Source organism: Syngnathus floridae, chromosome 17 (assembly GCF_059516105.1).
Source record: "Syngnathus floridae isolate MCC-2025c chromosome 17, RoL_Sflo_1.0, whole genome shotgun sequence".
Lineage (NCBI taxonomy): Eukaryota > Metazoa > Chordata > Actinopteri > Syngnathiformes > Syngnathidae > Syngnathus > Syngnathus floridae.
In genome coordinates, this window is record NC_142429.1 from 8,212,501 (window position 1) to 8,238,669 (window position 26,169).

A 26,169-nucleotide genomic window follows, 5' to 3' on the forward strand; every position below is an offset into this window, starting at 1 on the left:
CTGCTGCAAAGTTTATTGGTGCTGGTGCTGCCACAGTGGGAGTTGCTGGTTCTGGAGCTGGAATTGGAACGGTTTTTGGTAGCCTCATCATTGGCTATGCTAGGTAATTTATTTTAGTATAAAGTGAAATGGAGACAGAATAAAGGTGTATGAATAGTAGCACCTGGTAAATCTGACCCAAAAATCTTTGTTCTTTGCAGGAACCCCTCCCTAAAGCAGCAACTCTTCTCCTACGCCATCCTGGGCTTTGCTCTATCTGAGGCTATGGGTCTCTTCTGTCTGATGGTGGCATTCCTTATTCTCTTTGCCATGTAAATCTGGAGACAATCACACCTTCAGCTTCTTTTACACCTTTCCCGTCAACTCTCCATCGAAGTTACCTTCCCTCCATCCATTCAACGGAGTGAGGATGTTCCAGAACAGGAACTCTAATGTGCTGATGGGGCCATTCCGATTAACAGAAATCAAAAGAGTAAAGGCTGATACACATCAGGATACATTTTTATGTTCTGTAGTTTCTCTGGAAAACCATTTCGGTATGAAAAATATCTTAAATAAATGGTTGGAACAAACTTAGTTTGCGATTCAGTCTTTTGTTTAGAAACATTGTAATGTTTTCATCCAAATAATGCTGTGTTAATTTAGATGGTAGTCCATCGATGAGATGAGGATGAAACTGAGTCCATCATTCAATAAAATGGCCTCTGGATATCCTTTTATTTTACTTATTGTGACTGAAGGGGAAACTTAAATTCAAATTGCACACCTCAGAAACAGATCATACACATGCAGCTGCATAATATGTTGCACCACAAAAGAATACACAGAATTTTTGTTAATATTTTCCTCTGCATTGCAAGGAGCAACATGAGGTGTCTTAGGCAACTGGTGAAGTGATGTAGGCATGTTCTATAAAAGACTGGCCTGGGCATTACTGTCTTCAGGTTAGAAAAAATTGTCAATATTTTACCTTATGCTTTAAGATCAGATACAATAAGTAAGACAAAAACATGATTTATTTCGCACTCTGAGATAATTTTACTTGCCCAAAATAAACTGACACGGCAATTAAAACATTTATGTGCGATCACATCTTCATAAGGTAAATAAAACATTTGAAACACCGTGTGACACATTGAAGGAAACCCGCAGAGGCACAGGGAGAACATGCAAACTACACAGGAAGGCCGGAGCCAAAATTGAACCTACCAGCTAACCAGTACCACTTTATTGTGAAGCATATGCTTGGGTATGAAGTCACCAGGAGGTGATGGGAGGAGCTTTTATTATTATTATTATTATTATTATTATTATTATTATTATTATTATGCAGTCTTTGTGACGACCGCAAAGTGTTTGAAGTGAGTAAACACGAGGCATTCCACGACATATACGTTTACTTTGAGTCGCACTTACTTTGAAGCATTACCGGAAGTTCCCCAAATACCGTGTGCGTGTGAATCTTGACTTGAAACGACGTCCGATGTCGAAGTTGAACACTCTCGTGCTTTTGACAAGGTTACGGGTGGTAAGAATTATTTTTATTCGGAAGCCATATTTTTCCAAGTCAACATTATCTGCCGGTACGCTCTCCTATAGATTGTCATAATGCGGAAGATGTGAGTTTGCTAGCGGTTTTCGACTTTTTTTTAGGCCTGCGGAAAACACAGTGAAGCTAACGAGGAATAGCTACTATGCCTGGGGAAGAAATGTTTCGTTTTCTGGTCTCATCTGGACCCGCCTCGTCGTTTCTCTGATACCACTGAAGCACCACAGAAGCAGAGAGACTTTAAATTGTCGTCCTGCTGTCAATGCTTCTAATAATTTGTGTACATTGTTGAACACCAGCATTTTAGCTCCAGCTTGATAGCTTGCGAGCTATGGCGGACAGTATTGAAGATGCGTCAACCGGTGATACACATGGCTCTAGCGTTACCGGACAAACCGGTGGATCGTCGCCCTTGCCGAGTTTGGGAAACTCTCCGGCTGATGGACCCCTCGGCACCAATACGGCCCCGGCTTCTGAGGGTGACCAGACTGCCCTAAGCCATGATGGATCTCCAACTGATGGTCTCCCGGCTTCTCAGACGGACTTTTGGAGCGTGTTTGTCTTATCTCCACCAGTCGTGTCGGTGTCACCGAACGTACACACCGCTTCACCTCCTCAAGGTGTTGGACAAGGTGTCGCCGGAGTGGCTGGACCTGGCCCCCTAACACAGGTCTACGCCGCTTCTTGGGATCCTACCCGTAGTACGGACTGGGATAACGAAAAGACGTCGCAGCCAGCTATTTTAAGAATAAAAAGGTAATCAACGAAACTGAAAGTGTTTTGGTTCTCTCCGTCACTTTTTGCGAAATGAAAACTGAGTTAATTAAAGAAGATAATCAACGAAACTGAAAGTGTTTTGCTTCTCTCAGTCACTTTCTGCAAAATGAAAACTGACTTAACTAAAGACTTTTTTAAATCTGTACTTTATTTTGCTTTTCACAAAGTTTAACTGGAGCCCTTGAAGACCTTTAAATTAAATTACATCCAACCCGGTTGATCTGGGATCTCTGGAGGCTTATCTTAAGCCAACAGTCTTAAACTTGGGTTTTAAAATTGGACAGTGATTTTCAAATTGGACCTCAAAATCAGTGCATGTATTAAATCCCGCTATTTCCATCTTTTACAGCTGGCTAAGGTAAAGAAAGCACTTTCTTGCTTTTGTTACATCTCAGCTAAACTACTGTAATGAACTTTATTTTGAGTCAGTCAGTCTTCCTTCAAATGCTCCAAAATTCTCATCGGAGCTCGTAATGCCTGTTTTCACTGTCTTGTGGTTGTCCCATTGCTATATGTCAAGTGTTTTGTTACAGCTCCAGCTATATTATTGTATTTTATCACAGAAGATATCTGAGATTTCAGAATGTTCAAAGAGTGACCTACTATTGTTTTGTGTTGTTAGGGATATTATGTCTATCTACAAGGAGCCGCCTCCTGGGATGTTTGTTGTTCCTGATCCTCAAGACATGACCAAGGTAAAAAAAAATTGAGATTCAACTTGACACTGTTGATTTAGCTTCTAAAATACATCTGTGGCTTTTTAAATAAAACCTCGTGAAATATTTTTTTCAGTCAAGTACACTTTTACCATTATAAAGAACCAAAATAAAAATGTTAAGCAATTGTTATTCAAACATCCATGTTCCTGTTGTGTTTTAAATACATTTAGTGTATTAAGTACTTTTTTTTTTTTATTTCTAAGATCCATGCGCTGATAACGGGACCATTTGACACACCTTATGAGGGTGGTTTCTTCCTCTTCCTGTTTCGATGCCCACCTGACTACCCTATCCACCCTCCACGGGTCAAGCTCATCACCACCGGTCAGAACACTGTCCGGTTCAATCCCAATTTCTACCGCAATGGCAAGGTCTGCCTCAGCATCCTCGGGTAAGCCCCAAGTTAAACATTTATTATTATGTAGTGTTTGTCCAATTTTCATAATAATCCAAAGCATAATTTCTGTAAAGTTTCTACTCATGACTCAATGATAATGAGAAGTGTTTATCATATTTTTCAGACAATACGTCACAACTTTTTTTGTCCCAGAGTTTGGCTGTGACTCAGGTGTGACTTGGAGCTCGTCCAAAATTGGCTTACCTTACTAGAATTCTGGTGTAATGCACCAAATGTACTTGCCAAAAGAAAGTCATGATTAGGGAACATGCATTTTGAGGGCCAGATCGAGCTCGAACTCAAATATTATTACAGTTATTAATATAATTTTAATAAACAAGACTCTTGTAGTATAAGTCGCAGAACCAGACAACGAAAAAAAGAGTGCGATGAGTCTAAAAAATATGGTATTTATGGTGCACCTTTATCTTGGAGATTCTTAATTAAATTAATTCCATTTAATACTACAAAATTGCCATACCACTGTACATTTATAAAGAATTTCGTCTTTATTTATATTGTGATTTTTAATGAGAGTGGCAATACTTTATTATGGCACCCTCAGCGAATGTGCTTTCAATTTCATGTTACCTGTTAAAATGAGAATGGACATTTGCATTGTTGTACAGAACATGGACAGGGCCAGCATGGAGTCCAGCGCAGAGCATCTCCTCTGTCCTCATTTCCATCCAGTCACTGATGACAGAGAAACCTTATCACAATGAACCTGGATTTGAGCAGGTACACCCTAAACTGATTTTTTATTTTTTAATAGAAACTGCACATACCTACGCAACACAATGATGATACGTCTGTGTGACTTTCAGGAGCGACATCCAGGGGACAGTAAGAACTATAACGAGTGCATACGTCACGAAACCATGAGGGTTGCCGTGTGTGACATGCTGGAGGGCAAAGTCCCCTGTCCTGAAGCTTTGTGGCAAGACTATTTTCTTTCCCCATCTCTTTGGCGCTTTCGTACTATCATCTTCTCACCTCTGACACCTGCCTATCATTTATTGTGTGTTCATTTTAAGGAGCGTGATGGAGAAGTCTTTCCTAGAATACTATGATTTCTATGAGGGAGTTTGCAAAGAGAGGCTTCATCTACAGGGACAGAACATGAAGGTGACTACTTGTTGACACATCACACAGTTTGTTAACATGACCTGTTATTTTATGAAGAAATTATTGAAAGTTGATGTTAAGGTCGGGGCCCCACCTTCTAGGCATGTGTGAAAATTAATTCAAAAATAAAACCAATGTTTACCAAAAGTGTCAGCTAGCTAGCTAGCAAGCTAAAGAACTAACGAGATTGAATGTCCTCTGCAAACCCCTTACAGGACCCATTTGGAGAAAAGCGTGGCCGTTACGACTATCAGCGGCTGCAGACTCGTCTCAGCGCCATCCATAGACGGATACGGGAGAAACGTGTGATGAACGATCCCAACGAGAACGACTCAGACTCTGAAAGCAGCTCTTCTGAGACGGACCCTGACAGCCAGGGAAGCATCCAGCCATGATACTGTAAAACAGACCAAGAAGAGAGGACTTTTTTTTTTTTTTTTTGCTGCAAGAAACAAAAAATCAGAATGTCTCATAAAAGAATTTCGTATCCCATGTTTTCATTTTTTGTTTTTTGTTTTTTTTTTAAAAAAAGAAACAAAGATGTTGCTCCCCAGAAAATGACCGCACTACAGCAAGAGAACTCAACACCATTGAGGAGTCAAACACTGGCAGATTTACTCTAGCTGTATATTTGTGCTACTTTTGGAGCTAATTTTGAAATCGTTTTGGACTGGAAGAGGCTCTGCAGATGTCTAGTACATTTTGAGATTAAACATTCCCTTGTGCTTGTTAAAACAAGAAAAAAAAGTAAATGACAATGACTTTTAAAAAGAGCAATGAAATTGGTCAATTAAATAGCAGGTTGTCAATTGATGATGTCCCTCTTACATCTTAAGTTTGAAGTACTGGTTAAATGGAGGGCGTTAGGTACTTTATGGACATTAAAAGTAAAGTATTGCGTTATTATTGCATTTCTTTTTTACATATCCAATCTTAGTCAAGATACTCCAAAGTTCCTCCCAAGATGAAGTTCTGTCATTTTTGTTACACACTGCAAATATTGCTGCTATTCCCGTTTGCAGCTTATTTAAGATGAAAATAGATCTTTAAGATGAGGACAATATCACAAATGCTAAATTGTGTATTTGTCCCCACACTCCCAAATTCCAAACTTCAGTTAAATGTCTCGTTCCATGTCTTCCATAGTTTCGTAGCTGTTTTGTAGCTGGCAGGAAAATGATTGCTAATGCAAGGTTTCCCTTTCTAGGTGTCTTTCAGTGTATCTCAATGTATTTTTGATGCAATGATCAGCATGGGCGATGTTTAGATTTTTTTGTTTTCCATATTTCCTTCAATGATCAGCATTTGTAAAGTTTGAATATGGAACGACACCACGGAAATATAAATTGTACCAGTCTTGTTCACCTTCCATTGGCCACCAGTATGTTTCTGCCTTTGGTTTAATAGCCAAGTTAAGGTTAAGTGGGACCTTTTATCAGTGCAATGCACTCTATTCCTTTGGCAGGGATAAGGTTAAAAAAACCTATGTTTACTTGGGGCATTTCAATTATACAAGGCTTTATTGCACAACAAATATGAATAGCAAAAACTGATATCTGTTGTGAGTTCTCTCTTGCTATTAGTGATTCCTTTCAGGTCATTGGGGTTTGTTTGTGCTGTTATAATGTTCTGTAAAATTACAGAATAAAATAAATGGTCTTGGAGATGCATGTTTTTAATTATGTTCTCTAATATACAGGGCATCAGATGTGTTCTGAACTGGATTTGGAATAATCAAAATAATTAAGTATAAACAGAAACGTTTCTTTTATATTGTGTTTTTGGATGTTATGGCCACTTTACAAATCTGTCAAAAGCTGCTGTCATATGCTGAGCTTTACTCAAATCACATCCCCCATTTATCTTAATTATCTCAATCTTTCCTCAGTTATTAAAGTCAAATATATTAGAAAAATACAAAAATACTGCATATGCAGTTGTACTGCAAATGGGCAAAATAAAATAAGCCAATGAGCCTAAAACAGTATATTTCTGTTGCAAGGAAATTCACAATTCCAGAGGTATTTTTTTTAAAAAAATCATAAACCCTACAAGAAATAGCTCAGTGTATGTTAAGTTATCTTTCGAAAATATAATCAACCTATATGAACTATTTAAAATGATTAATTCATGTCTTAAAATACATTCCTGACCATGTGGTTATTTTACTGAATAATGACAAGTATCTTTAATGTAGCCTGCTTTGCCTTTTAATTTTCAATTATTTATTTACCTGTCGGCCTTTGTCTACAATGTCTTTGCTGACCTATAAATAATAGAATCGATTGGACTCCCCCCGCCCCTTCTTTTTTTCCCCCCTTTTTTTGGATCCCATGATGCACCTATCTCCCGGTGCGCTTGCAACGTGGTGAGCTCCAATCCAGTGTTCCGTGACGGCATGGTCTCAAACAATCAGGGACGTGTTAGGAGAGTCAAATTGCTTCCTCCGGGTGCTGCTTTTCAGGTAAATTATTGTCACATACGTTTAAGAAATTTTAGGACTGATTGATCATTTTGTTAGAATCCTGACTAGTTGTCTTGCAAAGCGCTAATTCAAACTTTTCACCACCATGACAGGTTACCCGGCTGACACAGTTTGTAAATTTCCATTTTTAGTAACCCGGTTTCTGGTCATTATTTTATTTCTTAGCAACTTTAGATTTTATTTTGCTGCGAGTATCATTAGTTATATCATCAATAAAGACTAGTTAGCAGCTTCACGGATGAGTTTTTTTTTTTTTTTTAATCAGATCTTTTTAGCAGATCCTTTCTACATTGGCTTTTCCTTCAAGTTGGCAGTTTCATTTTGGTCTCATCAATTAATAAAATCATGTCACTTCAAAAATAATGTGAGGAAAGGTAAGCAATGATTTTTTTTTGTAGAATCACAGAAAATAAATTGTAGTATATTTATCATGATATAAATTGGCCTATATTGTGATTTTTTTTTTCTCCACATGACCTAGCACTAGCTGCACTTGCAATGACACTATGTACTTTGTCATTTATGCTTGTAGATCTAATCCTTGAGATGAAATGTAGGCAAACAGGATTTTAACTCTACACTGATGACTGTGCTTCCATAATCTTGATGTTGTCATCTACCCAATAAGAAGAGAGTGATGTCACATGATTTGTTGTGACATATTTTTGTACTGCTCTTGGAATTTTTGCTGAAAACACAGCAAACCAGTCGGGACAGCCATTATTGTTTGTGTTTGTAGCTAGGATGAGAAAGTTTGATCATATTATTCCGATACTAGCCAACTTGCATTGGCTCCCGATCTACTTAAGATATGTGCAATTGAATAATCTGCCAATTATTCAAGCTGCATTCAAGAGCAGCTTGGAAAAATGTGTTTCAACATGAGAGGAACGGAGATACTGGAAACTAAGTGGTACCTTGGAAAGTTTGTTTATGCTGTTGCTATCGTAGCAATTTATAATTTTTCTGGAAGTCAGTCAGAATTTGTTTGTAGCTCCCCCCCTGATGACAGAGCTGGCAGGCCTGTTGGGTAAGGTGAAGAACTTTCAGCCCCACCCAGATACTTGCTTCTCTGTGATATGCACCTGTCTGGCAAGTACAGACTCACTCGGGCGTGGCTTTGTTCTCTATATTGCATTAAGGAGACTTGTCCGAGGACTATGTTGTAGAAAAGCTCATGGAGGTATTGTTTTTCTGATTTTTGTGAGCTTCATTTATCCTGGAGAAAGGCTGAAGGTATTTTGTTTGGAGTACAGATCTTCACACAGAGTAAAGAAGGTGTGTTTGGATTCAATATTTCAGTCTTTGATTTCATTTTAGTTGATCTCAAGTGATCAGTGTGTCCATTCAATACTTGCTAAATGCATTTTGACTGTTGTGGGGAAAAAAATATTTGTAGTATTTAGAACCATGGTTTCCGATTATACAATCCATCAAATTTTGATTACAAACTCATAATCCTGCAGTATTGTAGGATGATAATCTTTGATACAGTACATACATTTTTATAATTTCCTGTACCTATTAATTATCTCTACTAAACTGAAAGGCATTCATTTTAACTAATGTGATTGATTAGTTCATAGCAATTGGAAAATAAATCAAATGAGATTGTTAGTTATGAAGGATAGGGCCTAGGTGTCAAACTCAAGGCCCGGGGGCCAGATACGGCCCGTCGCATCATTTAGTGCGGCCCGCAAAGACAAATTGTGGATCGACTTCATGTGTCAATAATAAATTTGCAAATTGTCTTCACTTTTAAAATCTACAGCTATTGCTAGCAATTCTATTACCATTCATCTTTTTAAAATATAATTTTATAGTTCTCTACATAGACTGTAATGACTTTTGATGGAGGTTCCTATCACTGAAAGTATTACTATTTTATTTCAGCATTATTTTTACCAGCATTATATCATGGTTATGGGTAAACAAAATGTGCTTAAAATGTCTGTTGTGGTTTGAGTTGGCACAGATTTTCTTGTCCCGCCACCACATTTTTCTTTTATCTTATTATTCTTTTTTCTTTTATCTATGAATACAGCTGCTGTAGCGTTATGCACTGATGAGAAAATGTGATGCTATTGAGGTTCTTAGTCACGTTTCTACAAGTCCACTAAGAATAAACAATTGAACTTAGAAAAGGGACCCTGGCTTAATTGTTAGACACTTAGGATGCCACCACCATGCTGAATATTGCAAATTTTACAGCTTGCATATTAAAAATGCAAGTGCAAGCAGCCACAAAAACGTTAGAAAAGAAAATATTTTTTTTGTACAGTGTAGTAAACTAATACAACCTGTTTATGCAGTTATTTTAAAATATTTCTGGTTTTAAAATGACACTTCCGCTGTGGTATCCCAATGATCCGTTTGTTTCAGCTATCAGTTTATAATTTGTCAATGTTTTGCTCATTTAAAATCTCAGCGTTTCATAAGGGAAATTTGTTTGTGTCCAATTAATAAAATAACAATTTGAAAATTTTGCTATAGTTGTAACTCGCGTCTGTTGCTTTTGTTGACCCTCCACAGTGCCGTTTACTGTGCAGTGACACACAGCCAGTCCTCAGTCCTGTCACGCTTGACAGTGCACCAATGGACCCCCAGCTGTGCCCACCCTCGCTTAGTAGCAACCATTCATTGATATCGGTCCTTGACAAATCCCCAGCCAGTGTATATAAACCCGGCCACTCCAGGAGCAGCAGCACTGGCTCCTCCAAACATTCAAAACAGGTAACTCGACTGCAAAATCCTGTTGCAAATTCTTATCGAGCTTTAAGACCCCATTTGAACATTGCCTGACATATCACCTTTTTCTAGATTTATTATTATTTTTTTAAATATAATCATAATGTAAAATAATATGTTTGTTCTGTGAGAGATCAGGCCTCAATTTAGGTATTTCCAAACAAACATTGTGCTGGAGTGGTAAAATGTAAAATGCTCCATTGAAAAAATTAAAACAATTCAAAAGATTCATAAACCCTACAAAAACCTTTAGTGCCTCCAAAGCAGTGATTTTTTTTTTTCTCCTTCCCTGACACCGTTCCAACAGACATCTAAAATTACTAGTCCATATGTGTGACAAGATTAACTTGCTGTTTACAATTTTACTCTAAGGTACATTTTCTCCCGTTCGTGCTTAAGTCAATTTCTCATACTTGTGCGTCTGACGCAGCCACCAAACATAACCTGGAAATTTATGCGGAACATCCAAAGAGGCGTGTTTCATTTTGAGGCAGACCAGATTTTTTTTCTTAGACGTAAATTCCATAAAGACTCATTTGGAAAATCCGTGACACTTAAAATATAAAATTACCTAGTAGATCGGGACGTCATACTTATCCTCTCAGGTAATCACAATACCGTACTCATGACTGAAAGTTTAGAAGACACTGCAAAGCGAAAGAAAGTTAACCAGGTTGCCAAGCAACGCCCAAATCTGAAACTCAAGCACGACTTATTATGACTGCACAGCAACCTTAAGCACACGGGAGAATTTGCCGCAAAGTTAGCAAGTTGATTAATATATATGTATTGTATGCAGTCTCGTAATTGGGAAGTGATGGAAGACTTGCAACAACTAGACCAGAGTTCTGTTCCTGGCTCTTCTATGGATCTCAGTATTCCTGGAATATGTGAGGGCTTTTTGATGAAGAGGAGGAAATACCCTCTGAAGGGTTGGCACAAGGTACGTACACCTCTTTAAAGATTTTATAATAAAAATTATTCTTGGCTTGAAGCCCGCTTCAACATTGGCTGAAAATGCGAGGATTTATTCTTTTATATTTTAGAGGTACTTCATGTTGGAAAAGGGAATTTTGAAGTATTCAAAGACACATCAAGATGTAAGTGAAGGATTTTTTTTTTCCTGACGATGGAAGTCTTGTTTTATAAGAGTATATTTTTATGACTTATCGGTTATTTTGTTTCTCACTTTGTTTTGCAGATTCTAAGAGGAAAACTTCATGGCTCTATGGATGTTAGTGTTGCAGTTATGTCCATTAATAAAAAGTCTAAACGTATCGACTTGGATGGTGGAGACCATCTCTACCACTTGATGGTAATTTTCAAATTCATTCAATATCATCAATTTAGACCAGTTAAAAAAAATGTTTTGATTCTGTAGTATAGTAAAAAATGGATTATGAAATTATTCCGGAATTACTTTTACAAATCAATTCATCATAATTAACATTTTAATTTAAAATTGACCAAATTCTTAAAATTTTAAATAATAAAAGGATCTGCATAATGCAAAAGGTGAACTGCGACATACCGAGGGAATATTATTATTATTTTTTTTTGCGAATATCTATTTTCTTCCTTTCTGTTAGGCCAAGAGCCATGAGTTATTTTACATTTGGGTGACAAAGTTGTGTGCCCATCGTGGATTTCGAAGGAACGAGGCTATGAGCGTCCAACGTGGAGTGCTTCACGCAATCTCTCTTGGCCACAGTTCTTTGCCAATTTTAAACAATCAGGCCCAGAGAAAAAGAACCTCGGTGAGTAGATATTTTTAATGAATTGTGTGCGTGGTTGTGTATGTTTGTGTTTCCGTGTTATGAATGTGGATATACTGAGTGAAAATGTGTATAGTTATTTTGCTTCTCTGTGCAGCTATTGAATGGAGGCAGTTTGTTGTTGTTGTTGCAAAACCGTGTTTATAAAAAATAAAATTAAAAAAACACAAATGTGTGTTCTACATGGACATAAATTTGAAACTTAAAAAAAGCTGGCAAAAATAATTTACTTATTATCTCATCTACGAAACTTAGTGTCACATTCCACTTATTTACTAGTTCATTAAAAAAAAATGTCACATCTGTGATTTATTTTATGTTTCTTTTTTTAGTTGCCCATCTTTGCCAACTCTGCCAGCTCTGCCAGCTCGGCACCAGTGTTCCAACCAGAAATGGAAATGCCCATCCCAACTGGTGCCTCCCATTCAGGCGTGACCAACAAGGTATCAGCCTGGCTAGAGCAGACCAATGACACTGATGCAACATCCAAAGGTAAGAAAAGCTGCAAATATTTGGGTCTTTATATAATTTGGAGAAAATATAATAATACAACCATGGCAAAAAAAGCATTTCAAATGACCAACATTCACAATGACTGCAAGGAAGTGATTACGTATTGCCGAATCAATCCCGCAAAGGCTTTCAAATTGATTAGCCATATTTGCAAAGGGGGTAAGGTTCACCCTATAAAATGGATCCTTTTCCATCAGACTTGACTCGTTGCCAGACAGATCTGACAGAACTGGCCTTGCTCATTCGGCGACTCCATTGGCTCGAAGGAAGCTTTCCAATCACAGACACAGATCTGGAGAAGCGCATCAGCATGCAGGTAAATTCTACCTTTCATTTGCCCTTATTGAACAAAATTATCTGTCCGCTGATTCTTTTGGTTCCAGTTCCGTTAAATTGAGGTTATTTTTATTTTTTTTCCTCAATCCACCCAGAATCTGTCCTTGGAGAAACCAAAGAAGAAGACTGGGAAACCGTTTGGTCACTCCAGGACTTTGTCCCGTGTGGAAGCTATGGGAGGAGTTGTATGTTTATTTTCTTTATATGCTGTTCAAAAAAATGTTCTCCACTGGAATTAATTTTACAGATTTATTTTTTATTCTTTTTATAAAGGAACATGCATACGGTACTAAAGCGATGACCATAATGTTTTTTTTTTTTTGCTATCTTGGACTCTTTTCTCCAGTTCACTTCCAGCCACCTTAGTAACGACTTCAGGTCTGTTCAATCCATACCGGACTACGTCTACACGCAGTTGTCTAATCCTCAAGTCACCTCCCCAGAAGCCAAGAAACTCCATCAGGACATCTGCGTAGTGTCACAGAGGGGTATGTGTCTGTTTATAATAATAATAATAATAATAATTCAACAATGCTCATTGTTGACACCGGTTTCTCTACTTCATTTTGGATTCTAAATAAACAGTTGCAGGTTTTAAATGTTTTTCCAGTATCTGCTAATTTCAAATGCTTTGTATGTTACAGTTTTTACCTCTCTCAAGTCTGTTCATCAAGTTTTGACCTCGGAGAGGGAACGACTGGGACAGGCCCGGACTGGCCCAGGTCGGAGCCAGAACCCCTCAGCTTCACTGTACAGCACAATGTCAGAGGTGACCCACATAAGTCCGATCCATTTAAGTATTTATATTGAGCACATATATAATTTCTTCAATAAAACCGCGTAATGAACACACGGCTTATTAAAAGTCACTTAATTTAAATTTTTCTAAAATTTTTAATGTGAAATTTTTTTTTTTTTAATTTCAATACAAGTCTGCACAACAGCTATGTACAACTTGTGTCCCTCAAGGTCACACCCAGGCCAGTTTGCAATCACACCCAACCAAGAACATTTTTAAGCCTTAGTCATATGCTCTTTGTTATTCTCAGGTTCTTCTTAGGTCGGGCCTCAACATGTTGACCAGTTATTGAGGGTTTAGTGTCCTATTCCGAGGTTGTTGTGAGTGCTGCCGGGCCATAGCAGCACCCTGCATAAAATTGGTCTGCATGGCTGTCAAGGAAGCCTCTTCTGAAAAATGGATGCCTGTGCAATTCTGAGGCAGAGCATGTTGAGCCCCATCATTTGGAAACTGAATGTCTCCAGATCGAAATCATTTGTAGCTTCCTATTACCTTTATTCATCCAAAGTTAATGCATGTTTTTATCTCCATGCACATTTAAAAGAAAAAAAAAAAAAAAAGGGCCCGTCCCTGTCATCAGTTTATCTGAACTGTTGTGGCCTCGCATGAAACTGTTTAGCAGGTTTGGCCTGTTTGTTGGGAGCGAGGCATCAGAATTTACAGTTGGATTTTTTTTCTGCAAACCTGGTTGAACACTCAAGTCATTCATAAAGATGCACTGAGTGGGCAGTTATTTTTATTTTTTTATTTTTAATCACACTTCCCGTCAGGTTTTCCACAATGCATAGCTGTTTATTTTGTATTCGAAACTGGTAGTCATTCCAAGATTGCAGTTTGATTATTGCAGTGTTGTGATGTCACGTGATGAGTAGCAAGCAAGCATGTGGTTAGCAGACATGAAGAAAAAAAAGTTTGACCTTCCTTCACTGAATTTCACGATCGCAATCTCGGCATGCTGCACAACAAACGGCTAGTTGTGTGACAAAGGGAAACTATCCAAAATATTTTTGCTTAACATTTAACATTCCTGTGATAATTGTAAAGGTGTGTTCCACTGATGACTCTAAAGTTCAGCTTGTATTGGGTGGCAGTAGATGTTTGAGGATGGTAAACATTCAAGTGAGGAAAGTACGCCAAAAATAATGGGAAGTTAAAAAGAGAGCAAATACTTTTTAGTAAAGTTAAATATAATGAAAGTCTCGTTCCCACAGTTGACAATATTAACGACATCCCCTGATCTTAACCTGCAGGAGGGCAAGGAAAAACACACCAAAAAAACATCTGGTGAAAAAGGAGAAAATTATTTATTTGAAGTTGTTTCGTGTGCACATACACATATGCCTGTGGAAGCAGTGTTCAATATTTACTAGATTGGAATGGACCATAAATTAAAAAGGGTAATATGAAAAATACAATATATTGTCTAAGCAGTAAATTGTTTTTCCCCCCAAATTTAGTTTAATTTTTTTTTTTTTTCTCATATGCTGTTTTAGTACAACATGCAGTCTCATTCGGCCAAAGTCCATTCACTTTCCTTGTCCTCGGAATCTACTGAGGAATCCTTCTGCACTGTCCAAGCAGACCAGGTGTGCACATTTTCGGAGTTCTGCATCTGAATGTGGAACAACAATTCTCAAAATGGCCTTTTGTTTTTCTCGTTGCAGAGAACGCCATCTTTTAGTCATAGTCAACGTGCACCCTCTGTGGCTGATTCCATGGCAGAGTATTTTGATGCCAGTGACGTGATTTTCTGTGAAAGCTCCTCCGAAGCAGAGTGTTCTGATGAATCTGGTTTGAGTGACATCACCACCACAAGCACATCTGAGCCCGATGAAGTACACGGTGAGTATAAATATACGCATGAAATTATTATTATTTGTGTTTTGGCTGTTGCTCATCCAATCAACGGACCGAAAGAATCATTCCATTTGATTCAAGAAGATACAGAATTATTAAAAATGTGACTTTTGTCTTTTTCAGCCAGTGCCAACCTCAAATACAGAGCCAGTCTAAAGAATGCAACTGACAAACCCACCCCGGTGTCCGACACAGGTATTGCTCTTGCTAGTTTAGTTTGAACCATAACTTGCTATTTAATGCAGCTACAAACTGTATCCACTGTTTAAAGTAAATAATGTTTTTGAAATTTTACTTCTAAAATCATGGACTGTCCATCGCGAGACTTTTTGTCATATTAACACTGTGCTAATTCTATAGAGAGAAAAGTTTTCTCAAAGTATATTTTGCATTGAATTTTGTGTTACTGTGATCCAGGTCGTCGCATTTGTTTGCCAGCCCCAGGAACGGACAACAGCCACATTGGCATCATGAGCATCCTCTACAACAACATTGGCAAAGATCTTTCAAGAGTTTCCATGCCTGTGGCTCTCAATGAACCTCTGTCTTTGCTGCAGAGAGTGTCAGAAGAGTTGGAGTACTCTGAGTTGCTTGACATTGCTAATCATACTGATGATCCATATGAGCGGATGGTGAGTCTGGAATCGAAAATCCAACATTACTTCTGGACTGCAATTCACACCTGATTAAATTGTTTGGGGGTACCGTATTTTCCGGACTATAAGGCGCACCTAAAAACCAAAAATTTTCTCAAAAGCCGACAGTCCGGTGCGCCTTATATATGGACCAAATTCCTAAATTTAAACTGTCCCGAAGCATTGTGTCATGAAATCAATCATAAGTGGCCCGCTGAAGACTATGAGTCATGAATCAAAAAGACAACGGATCATTATTTTGTGATTGTAAAGTAATTTGTTGCGTCTGAAGTTGAAATAAAAAAGATAAAATGGAGAATGATTTGATTTGGATTAAAAATCTGACATGATGCATTAATGGTGCGCTTTATAGTCCGGTGCGCCTTATATAAGGACAAAGTTTTAAAATGGGCCATTGATTGAAGGTGCGCCTTATAGTCCAGAAAATACGGTAATTTGATTGGACTAGGCTGGAGACCTTTATTCAAGGCTTGAAACGTGTCGGTGAAAACTCGTAGATGAGTCGCGTCACATTAGGCAAAGTGGGGCGGAAAAAATAGCAGCTCTAAATCTAACATATGTTTCAAACTGGTTCTTACCCTGGGCCAGGTTTACATTGCAGCATTTTCAATTTCTGGATATGCATGGGCATCATGGAGGTATCGCAACAAACCCTTCAATCCTGTTCTTGGAGAAACATACGAGAATCACAGAGAAGACCGAGGCTTCCGCTATGTCAGCGAGCAGGTAACGTCCCAATTCTACTCATAATAGGTGTCATTTTATTTCGATTTATTGTTATTATACCACCAATTAGTTTTAAAACATATCTAATGATCCGTTGTCTTCAGGTGAGCCATCATCCTCCCATCTCTGCCTGCCACGCCGAGTCTCAAAACTTCACCTTCTGGCAAGGTAGTGAAGTTTGTAGTTAGTTTAAATTTGTCTTACCTGTAATAGTAGGTAATCAGTTTGGGTCTATTTTGTCAAGATCAAAGATGGAAGAACAAGTTTTGGGGGAAGTCGGTGGAGATCCTCTCGAGTGGACCTGTCAATGTTACCTTACCCAGGTGAGATGGAGCTTTTTTGGACACAAATGTGAGGAGGAGCCAGTTGAGAGCAAAAAAACAAAACGAATGTTATCTTCACGTAGGATTTAACCGAATCAAATGTGTGTAGGTATGGTGATCATTATGAATGGAACAAGGCAGTTACTTGCATTCACAATGTGCTGAGTCAGCAACGCTGGTTGGAGCACTACGGTGAGGTGGTCATCAGAAACAAAAAGAGCGACGCCTGCACCTGCAAGATAACTTTTGTCAAGGTCAGAAAAAGATTGTTTATTTTAAATCTATAGAACATTTTCTGATTCTTTCCTCTCTGCACACAGTCTCAGTACTGGACTTCCGACAGCAGTAAAAATGGGGTTCAGGGTGTGGTTCTAGACCGGGCCGGAGAGGTCGTGCATCGTTTTGGAGGATTTTGGCACGAAGGCATCTTCTGTGACACGCTATCGACCCCAAAGTGCATTTGGAAGCCAAGTAACTTTTCATTTGCATCAAGCACAAAAATTCCTCTTATTGCCTTTTTTGTTCTGACAGCTTGATTTAAATGTTCTTTTTCAGATGTACAGCCTGATGACCACTTTCAGTTCTACGGGTTCTCACGCTATGCCAGAGAGCTAAATGAACTTACACCTGAGCTGAAAGCCGTCCTTCCACCAACAGACACTCGTTTCAGACCAGACCAGAGGTAAAGTAATCGAGTCAATTTCCATTTTGATGTAATTGAGGACCACACTCTTCTCACGTATAAGAAAACAAATATTTGTTTTGATTTTTTTTTTTTAATACCGTATTTTCCGCATTATAAGGTACACTGTATTATAAGGCGCACCTTCAATGAATGGCCCATTTTGACTTTCATCTCACGCAATCTTTTGATCAGGCTCCTAGAAGAGGGAAAGGTAGCAGAGGCGGATAAAAAGAAGGACGAGGTGGAGGAGAAACAAAGGGAGAGGAGGAAGGAGATGGCCAAGCAAGGGAAGCAGCACATCCCAAGGTTCTTCAGGTAAGAAGACATTTTTTTCACCATGTCGGTGTTAATTCTTGGTCTTCAGTCGGTGTAATGTACTTAATGACATCAATGTGTATTGTGCTTCTTTGTTTTCAGGAAAGAAACCAAGGATAAGGACGAAGTGTGGCTATACAACGGAAACTACTGGGATCTCCGTAAAGAACCAGGGTTTGCTAATACTGAGAACCTAGACCTGTGGTAGGATCAATGCTCTCAGTTCTCTAAAATGAATGAAATCCTTTTTTTTTTGTACAAATACACCCACCTAGAGCGTACATAAATATATTCCAGAATGCTGCTACTGTCGGAATGGAAAGGCTGAGGAAGTTTGAAAGCATTCATGAACCTCTGATTTATATTTGTTTTTGGACCACAGGGGTGAAATGCCGTCTGTAACAAATGATGACATTTTTATTTGTCAGATGTTTTAACCCCATCGTATTGCCTACCTCCATAGATAAGCACTGAATATTCCTTGATTTAAAAGTTGACCTTTCCTATCATTTAATAGTGTGGGTGAACAATCCCTGGGTAAAAATGTTCATATTTTCCATGTTTGTTTTAAGAGATAGCAACAAAAATATTTATATTTAATTGTATAACATCTATAAAAGCAAAAATCATATTGTTATTATTAGGCGTGCTAGATGTGTGGGGATGATTTACACGTGGGTTAGGGCTGTCCTGTTTTTTGGTGCACACGAAACCTCGTCACAAAGGTCCTTTGTAAATGTAGCACGATTCCTTGCCGTTGCTCACGTCAAAGATGAATGTCCGATTTGAGAATATAATCGATGAGACTTTCAGATTTTCACTTGATAAAGTACATGCCAGAGTATTTTAAATTGACATTTCAGTCATAGCTTGTGAAGGAAAATACTGTTAAGTTACATTTTCCTCCAATTGTTAAGCTTGCAATAGAATATTTGATAATCAGCTGTTTAACTTTTTGATTTTTAATAAATTAAATGAATCTACTCCTTGTCTAGCTCAGTTTATTCATTCAGATTGTTTCTCTGGTTTTTATATTTAGTAAGTCTTCGGTTTTTACCACTCGGTGTCTTATTTGACAATTAAAGGTGGCAATTGTCTTTATGTATCAGAATTACATTTTTGTTTTTTGCAATTGAACATTGACTATTTGGGCCAAAAATCACAGTAGCTTGAAGTGAAATTTTATGATTAGACGTGTTAATTTAGGATTATAAATAATTGTATTTTAATTCTTTTCATTTGTTAAAATAAAAGTAAAATGTTTTAGTAAGATTACATTCTGAGATGATAAAACTAACAGAGGATTTTTATTTATTTTTTTTAACCACAGCTAGGGCTGGGGTTAGGGTTGGGGTTAGGGTTAGAGCTAGGATTAGGGTTGGGGCTAGGATTAATGCTAGAGTTGGGGCTAGGGTTGAGGTTAGGGCTGGGGTTAGGGTGAGGGCTAGGGTTGGGCCTAGGGTTAGGGCTGGGGTTAGGGCTAGGGATGGAACTAGGGCTAGGGCTGGAGTTAGGGCTAGGGTTAGAGTTGGGCCTAGGGTTAGGCTTGGGGTTAGTTAGTAATCAATTAATTCAGGTCAAGATGCAAAAAAAGGTTGGGGACCACTGTCCTAGAATTCTCTCACTCTTGGCCTATACTGAATGTTTATTTCTTGTGGGTCACCACATGGCCATCACAGAGTCGAAAATGATCTAAGACAAATGTGCCTTCCTTCCCTCTGGGTCATTCTTTATGTTCCTGTCATAGATGCTTCATGTACATGGAGACCCAATATTCAGTTAGAACCCCCTGGCAGTTATTTCTCGACACATAGATATTTATTTCATACATACAAAGGGTAGTATCATAAAATGAAATGGTGATGAAATAAAAAGCAAAACATTTCAATTTTAGCGCACATTTGTGACAAAGTACATTCTAAATTGTATACACGCGGACAGTTTTTTATAATTGATATAGCATCGATCAATTGCAGGAAAAAAAATACAATTTCATGAAATTGGTTTCTCTATTTGAGTACTATTCACCATGTTTCTCGACAATTTATTAAATTCTAATCTAGAGACATGAAGGCAATGATTTGTGTTATTGTCAACAAGTGAACACAGCACAAAGACAAGTTGGTCATGTTCAAACGCAATTTTTTTTTTGCAAATATACAATTGTTCTGAATGCAATATCGTATGTTTGGTAGCCACAAATATCACTGTGTAATGGCCTACTTCTGCCAACTAAGGGTGAATTTAATTTAAACCAAGGCACTTTAATGAACAACACCAAGAAGTGGAAGTTACAAGTAAATTTTTTGCTATTGTCTTTTATTTTTATTTTTTTTCTCCCCCATTTCAAACATATTGCTGAAGAAGCGTTGCACATATTGTATTTGTATTTATAGCTGGTTCGCTTTGGTGCCATTTGGATACTGGTCCCATGTACTTGTTAAAATTGCCCAGACCCATTTATTAGTTAAATTTTCATTGCTTCAAGAATTTACACTTTTTTTTTTGAGCCCATATAAATTTGATTATAGAGACAGAAACACACTTTCTTCCAAGAGCTTGGCTTTTAAATTATCAATCAATTGCATCTTTTCTAAATCTGTTAACTCTTAAAGGAAAGAAAAAAAATGCAACTTAATAAATAACATCCAGTCCTGTTTCAGGATGGATTATAAAAGGTCATGACCTTAGTATACAAAACAGAGGAGAGGAAAAAAAGATGAACAACCAGAAAATAAAAACCTATAAAGAAGCCTGCATGGAGAATTTGCTGTAAAAATGCTGCTGGTTTAATTTTGGATAAAAAGAAGCCCTGTTTAAAGGATGTAAATGCAACAAATACTATGCACTATTGCTGTTAAATCTGTGAACTTATCCAAAAAAAAAAAGTCTAATGGCGTTCATTGGGCGAGTCAGATCTTGCTGTTCTCCAAATGCGAGTCGATGTGTCTAATGAGGGCGTCATCCGGGTAACCAATTGGGAAGGTCAGCTGACACAGAGGACAGCTTCGCACGGCACTCTCGTCTGACTCCATCCATAACTGCAAGCAGAAGAAGTGGACGTTAAAAATATCAAATCACAAACTGAAATTATTTGATACCCTTACTAGTTTGTACTCACATTTATGGAGGGCCAAGACTGAGCATGCTCAGAGTCCATGTAGGCAGGCAGATGGCAGGAGAATGTGGTGGGGCCTTCAGGGGCTGAGAAAGATGGAATTTGACCAGATTTCCTCGAAGACAAGAACGAGGGGTGGAGTATTTTTTCCCCAAGTGATAAGGATCCAAGTGTTCGAGGAGGACTGGAAGCCGCTGAGACGTAGGTGCCTCCATCCTGTAAAAGGCAACACCGTAAATTGTTGCATGCTTTAAAATTGGGGAGCGACCAATCACCTCTTCATCATCTGATGAGTGTGGGGGTGTCACCAGTGGGGTCGGCTCTGGTCCATCATCCAGATGACAGAAATGATGTACCTGTATATGAGCGGCAGAAAGACGAGATGCTTCATGATGAACTTTATGGAGTATAATTAAATGGCCTGCACTGTAATCAAGGCTTTGAGCTGCACCTCATTAGTCAGAGGGAAGCCCAGATCCAGCGCACCATGATGAGGACTGCTGCTCAGACTGCTGCCCCCATTTCTCTCTAATCTCACTCTTCGGTCCCCACCAGCTCCATGAGCTGATGCAGGTCTGACCAGGCCCACCAAAGGAGTCCGAAGATGGGATTTGGATTGTCCATAAATAAGTGTCTCCCCATAGAGAGACCTGGGTTTAGGCAGAGTAGATACTGGGTCTCTCATGAGGCGAGGTGGGTGTCTCTGTATGGCTGATGGGTCAGAAACCTTGGACAGATACAATTATAAACACACAAAAAGCGTAATTTCAACAAAGTGATAATAGGAACTAATTTACCTCAGAGTAACTACGACGACCCTGGAACTTTGCTCGAAGATTACTGCTGCTTGGTTGATGGGAGTAAGAGGCAGGACCATTGTGCAGAGGTGGTGGGGAAGAAGGCAGCAGCCTTTCAGGGGTGAGGGAAGTACCTTGGGGCGATGTGGGAGAGAAACGCTGAGGAGCAGAAGGAGGACGACAAACTGGAAAGTGGGAGAAGAGAAGAATGGATTATCAGGTAGCACGGAGAATTCACCAAATAACTGCTGTCTTATTTTGGTTTGTGCAGCCCTCTGATGGTTGTTTTACCTTCTCGCTCTCGAAAATCAACTATTTTTGTGGAAAGTAGTAGTAGGCACCTACCAGGTTCCTGTGGGATTTGACGCAGCAGGTCACTTTGTTTCGCTGTCAATTTTTGTACTTGACCCAGCTCCTCTGTGAGCTCAGTGTAAGCCAATGCAAGGTTAACTCTGAAACACACAACATGATGGTCACCCCAAATATTCAGGCTGTCTGATAAGATGCCCAAGAACTTACTGTTCATCCCCAGCTTTCTTGATCCATTCTACATCACAGTGTTCACAGTGTGGGGCCAACTCCTGTTAGAATATATTTTTATTTCACTCTTCATAGTCATTTCAAGAGCATGCACAGGTTCTAAAAAATACAAAATGGCCTACCTCCTTGTTCACCTCTTGTAGCTGTGCTACTTCTTTCTGTAATCTCTGAAGCTCAGCTCGCAGTTCCTTCTCTCTGAGACATGCTCCCTCAGCCTGATGCAGTGCTCCTTCCAATTCAGCTTCTAGACGCTGCAACTTTAGGTCTGAGAGAGCATCCAGACTGCGGGAGCTCTGCAGCATTGGCAAGCGGCCCTCTTTCAAGATTACACACATGAAGTATGGATTACATCTTCTCAATCAGTGAGTCAATCAATTGATTTTCTGCTGACTCACCTCTAGGTACAACCAGGCTTGCATGTGGTTGACCCTGATCTTTGTTATGGAGTTGAGTTTTGAGTTTTTGAAGGGACGTTTCTCTTTGTCTCAGAGCTGATTCCAGACTGCAGATTCGTTCCATATGCTGCTCTGCTAGAGTGGTCTAAAATATAAAATATGTTAAACAGGAAGATCCTCAACAAACAATAGAGTATGCTTTATGTGAGTATGTGTTAACCATCTTGTCAAGATCTCTCTGGACATTGCTTTTCTCGAGGTGAATCTTCTCGTAGGCTTGGATGACGTCCTCTAATTGTTCCTCTCTTTCCTTGCTCTTCTGGAGCTGAGACAGAGACATAGAAATACTTTATCTAGTGTGTTGTCGCATATGAAACATGTTTGTGGAGTTTAGGAAGCACTGATTTTTGACTCCACTTGATTAAGTATTGATTGGTATTGTTGCAAGCTAATGTTGTCATGTAGCACCCTGAGCTAGCATTATTAGCATCTGATGAAAGGTAGACAAGACAGTTAGCTTGTTGCTACACCAGTTGTTATTGATGTAGATACACAACCCTCGTGTTTAGTCTTAACAAAGTTGGCCATGTTGTGATGCTAGCATGCTAGCTCAATAGCCAAATCGGTGATGAACGTAAACAGATTTCGATGATGAAAATGTCGCAATAGTGTCTTTATTCAGATTTTTAGAGATAAAAAATAAAAGATAGATTCTTCTTTCCTATTAAGATGACAGAAAGTACATAGCGTGGAAATAAAGACATTTGTTTAAACTAATTGGTAGTAATAACTTAAGCCAAGTGTACCTCCTGGGTAAGAGAGTTGATTCTGTGTTGTAGGTTGGATGTCTCTGATTGGATGATATTGTTATCTTTAATAACGGGCTGACAGGAAAAGTACACACGCTCCTCTCCAAAGGTATTGATCATCGGAAACTAAATAGAATTTTTGAAAGAGAAAAAAAAAGGAACATTGACAGAATTGGCATAAAGGTCAAATATTGACTATTTCAATATTTATGTGTACAGTATTATGTTCGTCACCTTGACCTCGTAGTGTTTGAGTTTTCTCTTGATGCTGCTGTTCTCCCTTTCCAAACTGGCAAGACGAGTCTTAATGTCATGATAAGCTGCAGCTACCGCTAATCCCGATGCTGGGTATATTTCATCTTGGAGATGATCAGCTGACCAGCTGATCGCTGACATGTCTATGTCATCTCGTAGCCCTTCGCCACCTCCCAACAGTCCAAGTTCTGCTGTGCCAAATACCTCCATCGACAGTTATCTGTAGGAGAGGGGAAAAATTGTTTTGATCAGGAAGAGGTCATTAAGTTGGAGCCTCCTCAATGTACAGACCACCACAAAATGAGTGTTTTAATATTTTTGTTCTCAAAGAATACACACACGTGTGTGTGTTTGTGTACGTGTGTGCACTACCTAAAACAACAATAGCCGTAGAGCAAAAGAGGTCAAACCATGCATGTGACTTGTGCATAACTCCCACTCCCACAGCCCACACTTTCTCTCACATATCCACTCCCAGCCCACACACTGCAACCATGTATTGGCTTCCTTTCTTCCTCAAAATTTCCTGCTCCACTTTCCAATATTGCATTACACATAGTACGAGCGGTGTGAGCCAAGGGCAGATAAGAACATGGCCATATGTTTTCCTTGCATGCATTTTTCATTTATTAATGGGCCAACATATTATGTTGCACATAATAACCCCCTGCAGTCAAACACAAACATAGTCGCCTGAACACACGATAAGTGTGTGTAATTGCCCCCCCCCCACACACAAAAGATTGTATTTTCATAATAAACAATTGATATTATTAAATCTAAAAATATCAGATTGAAAAGAACAGAGAACAGGCTGTACGGAAAATGAATGGAAGGAATAATTATAAAAGCTTAATGCATCTGACCTCATTTAGTTTTCCAGGAAAAAATTTAGCTCTCAGTGTGATGCAGTAGAGTTCTGCAGCGATCGATAACACGAGGATTAAATGACAGCGACAATCAAAGCTGAGCATTTGTTTCTTTGTAAAGGAAGGATTTTTATACAAGTCTTAAATTGTGGAACTCCACCCCAAGCTGTCACTTCATCATTGTAATGGAGAGGTCCCATTTATGTCATTTAGGAGTTTCAAAGTTATTTGTTATGTGCCCATATATGACAATTTAATCATTAGTCATGGTGTTTACATTTTGAACTACATTAATTTTTGCATTTCACAAAAGGACTTTTTTTTTCTTCTCGTTAGGCTTAAAGAATAACGTTTTGTATGGCCATTTCAAATCTTATTAGTTCAATCCTTCAAATGAGCAATGATGTTTCAGTTTTAGACGACATGCTTGTATTTCTCGTGTGGTGTTAAGATTCAAGGCATCAACTAACACATTGAGTATTTCAATCATGTGCATGCATCACAGAGGTCAGTTTGTAGCAGTGCTTGCAAAAACACCACCAGGTTCTGCGTTAGTATTCAAATCGCCGACAACACGTGAACGCAACACGCTGACTGAGTCAGGATTGTAACGAATAACTAACAAAATCATAAACATTTGTTGACAATGCAATCCAAGTTTCTCAAGAACACTATGACATATTTCAGGCCAAATACTATCGCATACGCCAATTATTTCTACTAAACACGCATTCCTGTGATTCGCCCCCGACTCCTATTTTCTTTGCATTCTCACTCCAACGTCGCTTCTTGTCTCACCTCCGATTTCACGCCATGGACCGCAAGGCAACAAAATCATCTCAACCGGGCCTGCTACATCCTAGCGGTGTTATTAGTGATGCATTCCATAAACTATACCTTAGAAACAGAAACGTGCAAAGGGAAATTCGAGCAAGGATGCACAGGTAATCGGGATTATTGACTTACGTATCGTGGTAAAAGCAGTGGTGGTGCTGATTGTGCTGAGGAAGGGTCGACATGACTAGAGTGTGACATCAGCAGTGGATGCTGATGTGAGTGGACCTCCCTCCCCCTACCCACTCTCAGCTAGATGAGGAGGGGACTAGATTAATTTCCGACCGTGTCAATGTATACTGATGCACAATGTCCGCGATCGGAGAGAGGCATCAGGAGATCGTTTTTAGTCTGTGTGTTTTTTGTAAAACAATGTCTCGTCAACATAATATTAATTTGCTGTGGCCATAATTAATGCAAAGTTGAATTTATTATATGAAGCAATACGCGCATAGAGGATGTAGAATCTCGAAAACACACTTACTATGCACGTACACTGTAAGTGGCCATAATGTGCATAACTCAAATTAAACTACATTAACAAACAAACCACCAGAGGGTGGTAGACAGCACAAATAAGGAACAGCCTTGCGTTTTAACAATTTAATTTCCATCAAAATTGATTATTACTGTGGCGAAAAGGTTTTAGTAGAGAAAGAAACTGAACATTTTTAACACTTTTTTTTATTATTTTACGGTAGCAAATAAAGCACTGTTAGCATGACTCATTAGAATAAAATATCATTTGGATTATTTCTTAGATT

General features: G+C 38.7%; 4 protein-coding genes across 7 annotated transcripts in view; 3 read left to right on the forward strand and 1 right to left on the reverse strand.

Annotated features, from left to right (window-relative positions):
* atp5mc1 (ATP synthase membrane subunit c locus 1) overlaps window positions 1–576 on the forward strand; it is a 2,520-nt gene extending 1,944 nt beyond the window's left edge. Inside the window, exons 4-5 of the mRNA XM_088358007.1 lie at window positions 1–103; window positions 201–576. The exon at window positions 1–103 is cut by the window's left edge and continues 76 nt beyond it. Coding sequence (XP_088214133.1) covers window positions 1–103; window positions 201–315 — 218 coding nt within the window. The 3' untranslated portion in view covers window positions 316–576. The remainder of the gene's footprint in view (window positions 104–200) is intronic.
* An 854-nt stretch (window positions 577–1,430) lies between these two features.
* Window positions 1,431–6,234, forward strand: ube2z (ubiquitin-conjugating enzyme E2Z). The gene is made up of 7 exons (XM_088358009.1): window positions 1,431–2,305; window positions 2,949–3,021; window positions 3,249–3,436; window positions 4,072–4,183; window positions 4,270–4,382; window positions 4,480–4,570; window positions 4,786–6,234. Exons 1-7 carry the CDS (start codon window positions 1,881–1,883, stop codon window positions 4,963–4,965), a joined length of 1,182 nt encoding a protein of 393 aa, XP_088214135.1. The 5' UTR covers window positions 1,431–1,880; the 3' UTR covers window positions 4,966–6,234.
* A 651-nt stretch (window positions 6,235–6,885) lies between these two features.
* Window positions 6,886–18,771, forward strand: LOC148384184 (oxysterol-binding protein-related protein 7-like). 4 transcript variants are annotated; one of them, XM_088358233.1, is made up of 23 exons: window positions 6,886–7,034; window positions 9,588–9,788; window positions 10,603–10,746; window positions 10,850–10,903; window positions 11,005–11,118; window positions 11,393–11,560; window positions 11,911–12,070; window positions 12,289–12,407; window positions 12,523–12,612; window positions 12,774–12,915; window positions 13,072–13,196; window positions 14,720–14,812; window positions 14,891–15,068; window positions 15,207–15,278; window positions 15,501–15,715; window positions 16,328–16,465; window positions 16,570–16,633; window positions 16,710–16,788; window positions 16,898–17,042; window positions 17,109–17,259; window positions 17,344–17,470; window positions 17,666–17,788; window positions 17,891–18,771. In XM_088358233.1, exons 1-23 carry the CDS (start codon window positions 6,969–6,971, stop codon window positions 17,994–17,996), a joined length of 2,874 nt encoding a protein of 957 aa, XP_088214359.1. In that variant the 5' UTR covers window positions 6,886–6,968; the 3' UTR covers window positions 17,997–18,771. The 4 variants fall into 4 exon arrangements, with proteins under 4 accessions (XP_088214359.1, XP_088214357.1, XP_088214356.1 ...); XM_088358230.1 differs by lacking the exon at window positions 6,886–7,034 and adding an exon at window positions 8,152–8,333; XM_088358231.1 differs by lacking the exons at window positions 6,886–7,034; window positions 14,720–14,812 and adding an exon at window positions 8,151–8,333.
* Window positions 18,772–19,584: 813 nt separating this feature from the next.
* On the reverse strand, window positions 19,585–25,698 carry LOC148384185 (TANK-binding kinase 1-binding protein 1-like). Its single transcript, XM_088358701.1, has 13 exons — window positions 25,538–25,698; window positions 23,682–23,922; window positions 23,445–23,573; window positions 22,859–22,963; window positions 22,639–22,783; window positions 22,366–22,559; window positions 22,223–22,284; window positions 22,049–22,155; window positions 21,704–21,888; window positions 21,358–21,633; window positions 21,182–21,262; window positions 20,910–21,122; window positions 19,585–20,829 (listed from the first exon to the last, which is right to left on the reverse strand). The coding sequence occupies exons 2-13, from the start codon at window positions 23,910–23,912 to the stop codon at window positions 20,701–20,703; spliced, it is 1,857 nt and encodes a 618-aa protein (XP_088214827.1). The 5' UTR covers window positions 23,913–23,922; window positions 25,538–25,698; the 3' UTR covers window positions 19,585–20,700.
* Between the last annotated feature and the right edge of the window lie 471 nt (window positions 25,699–26,169).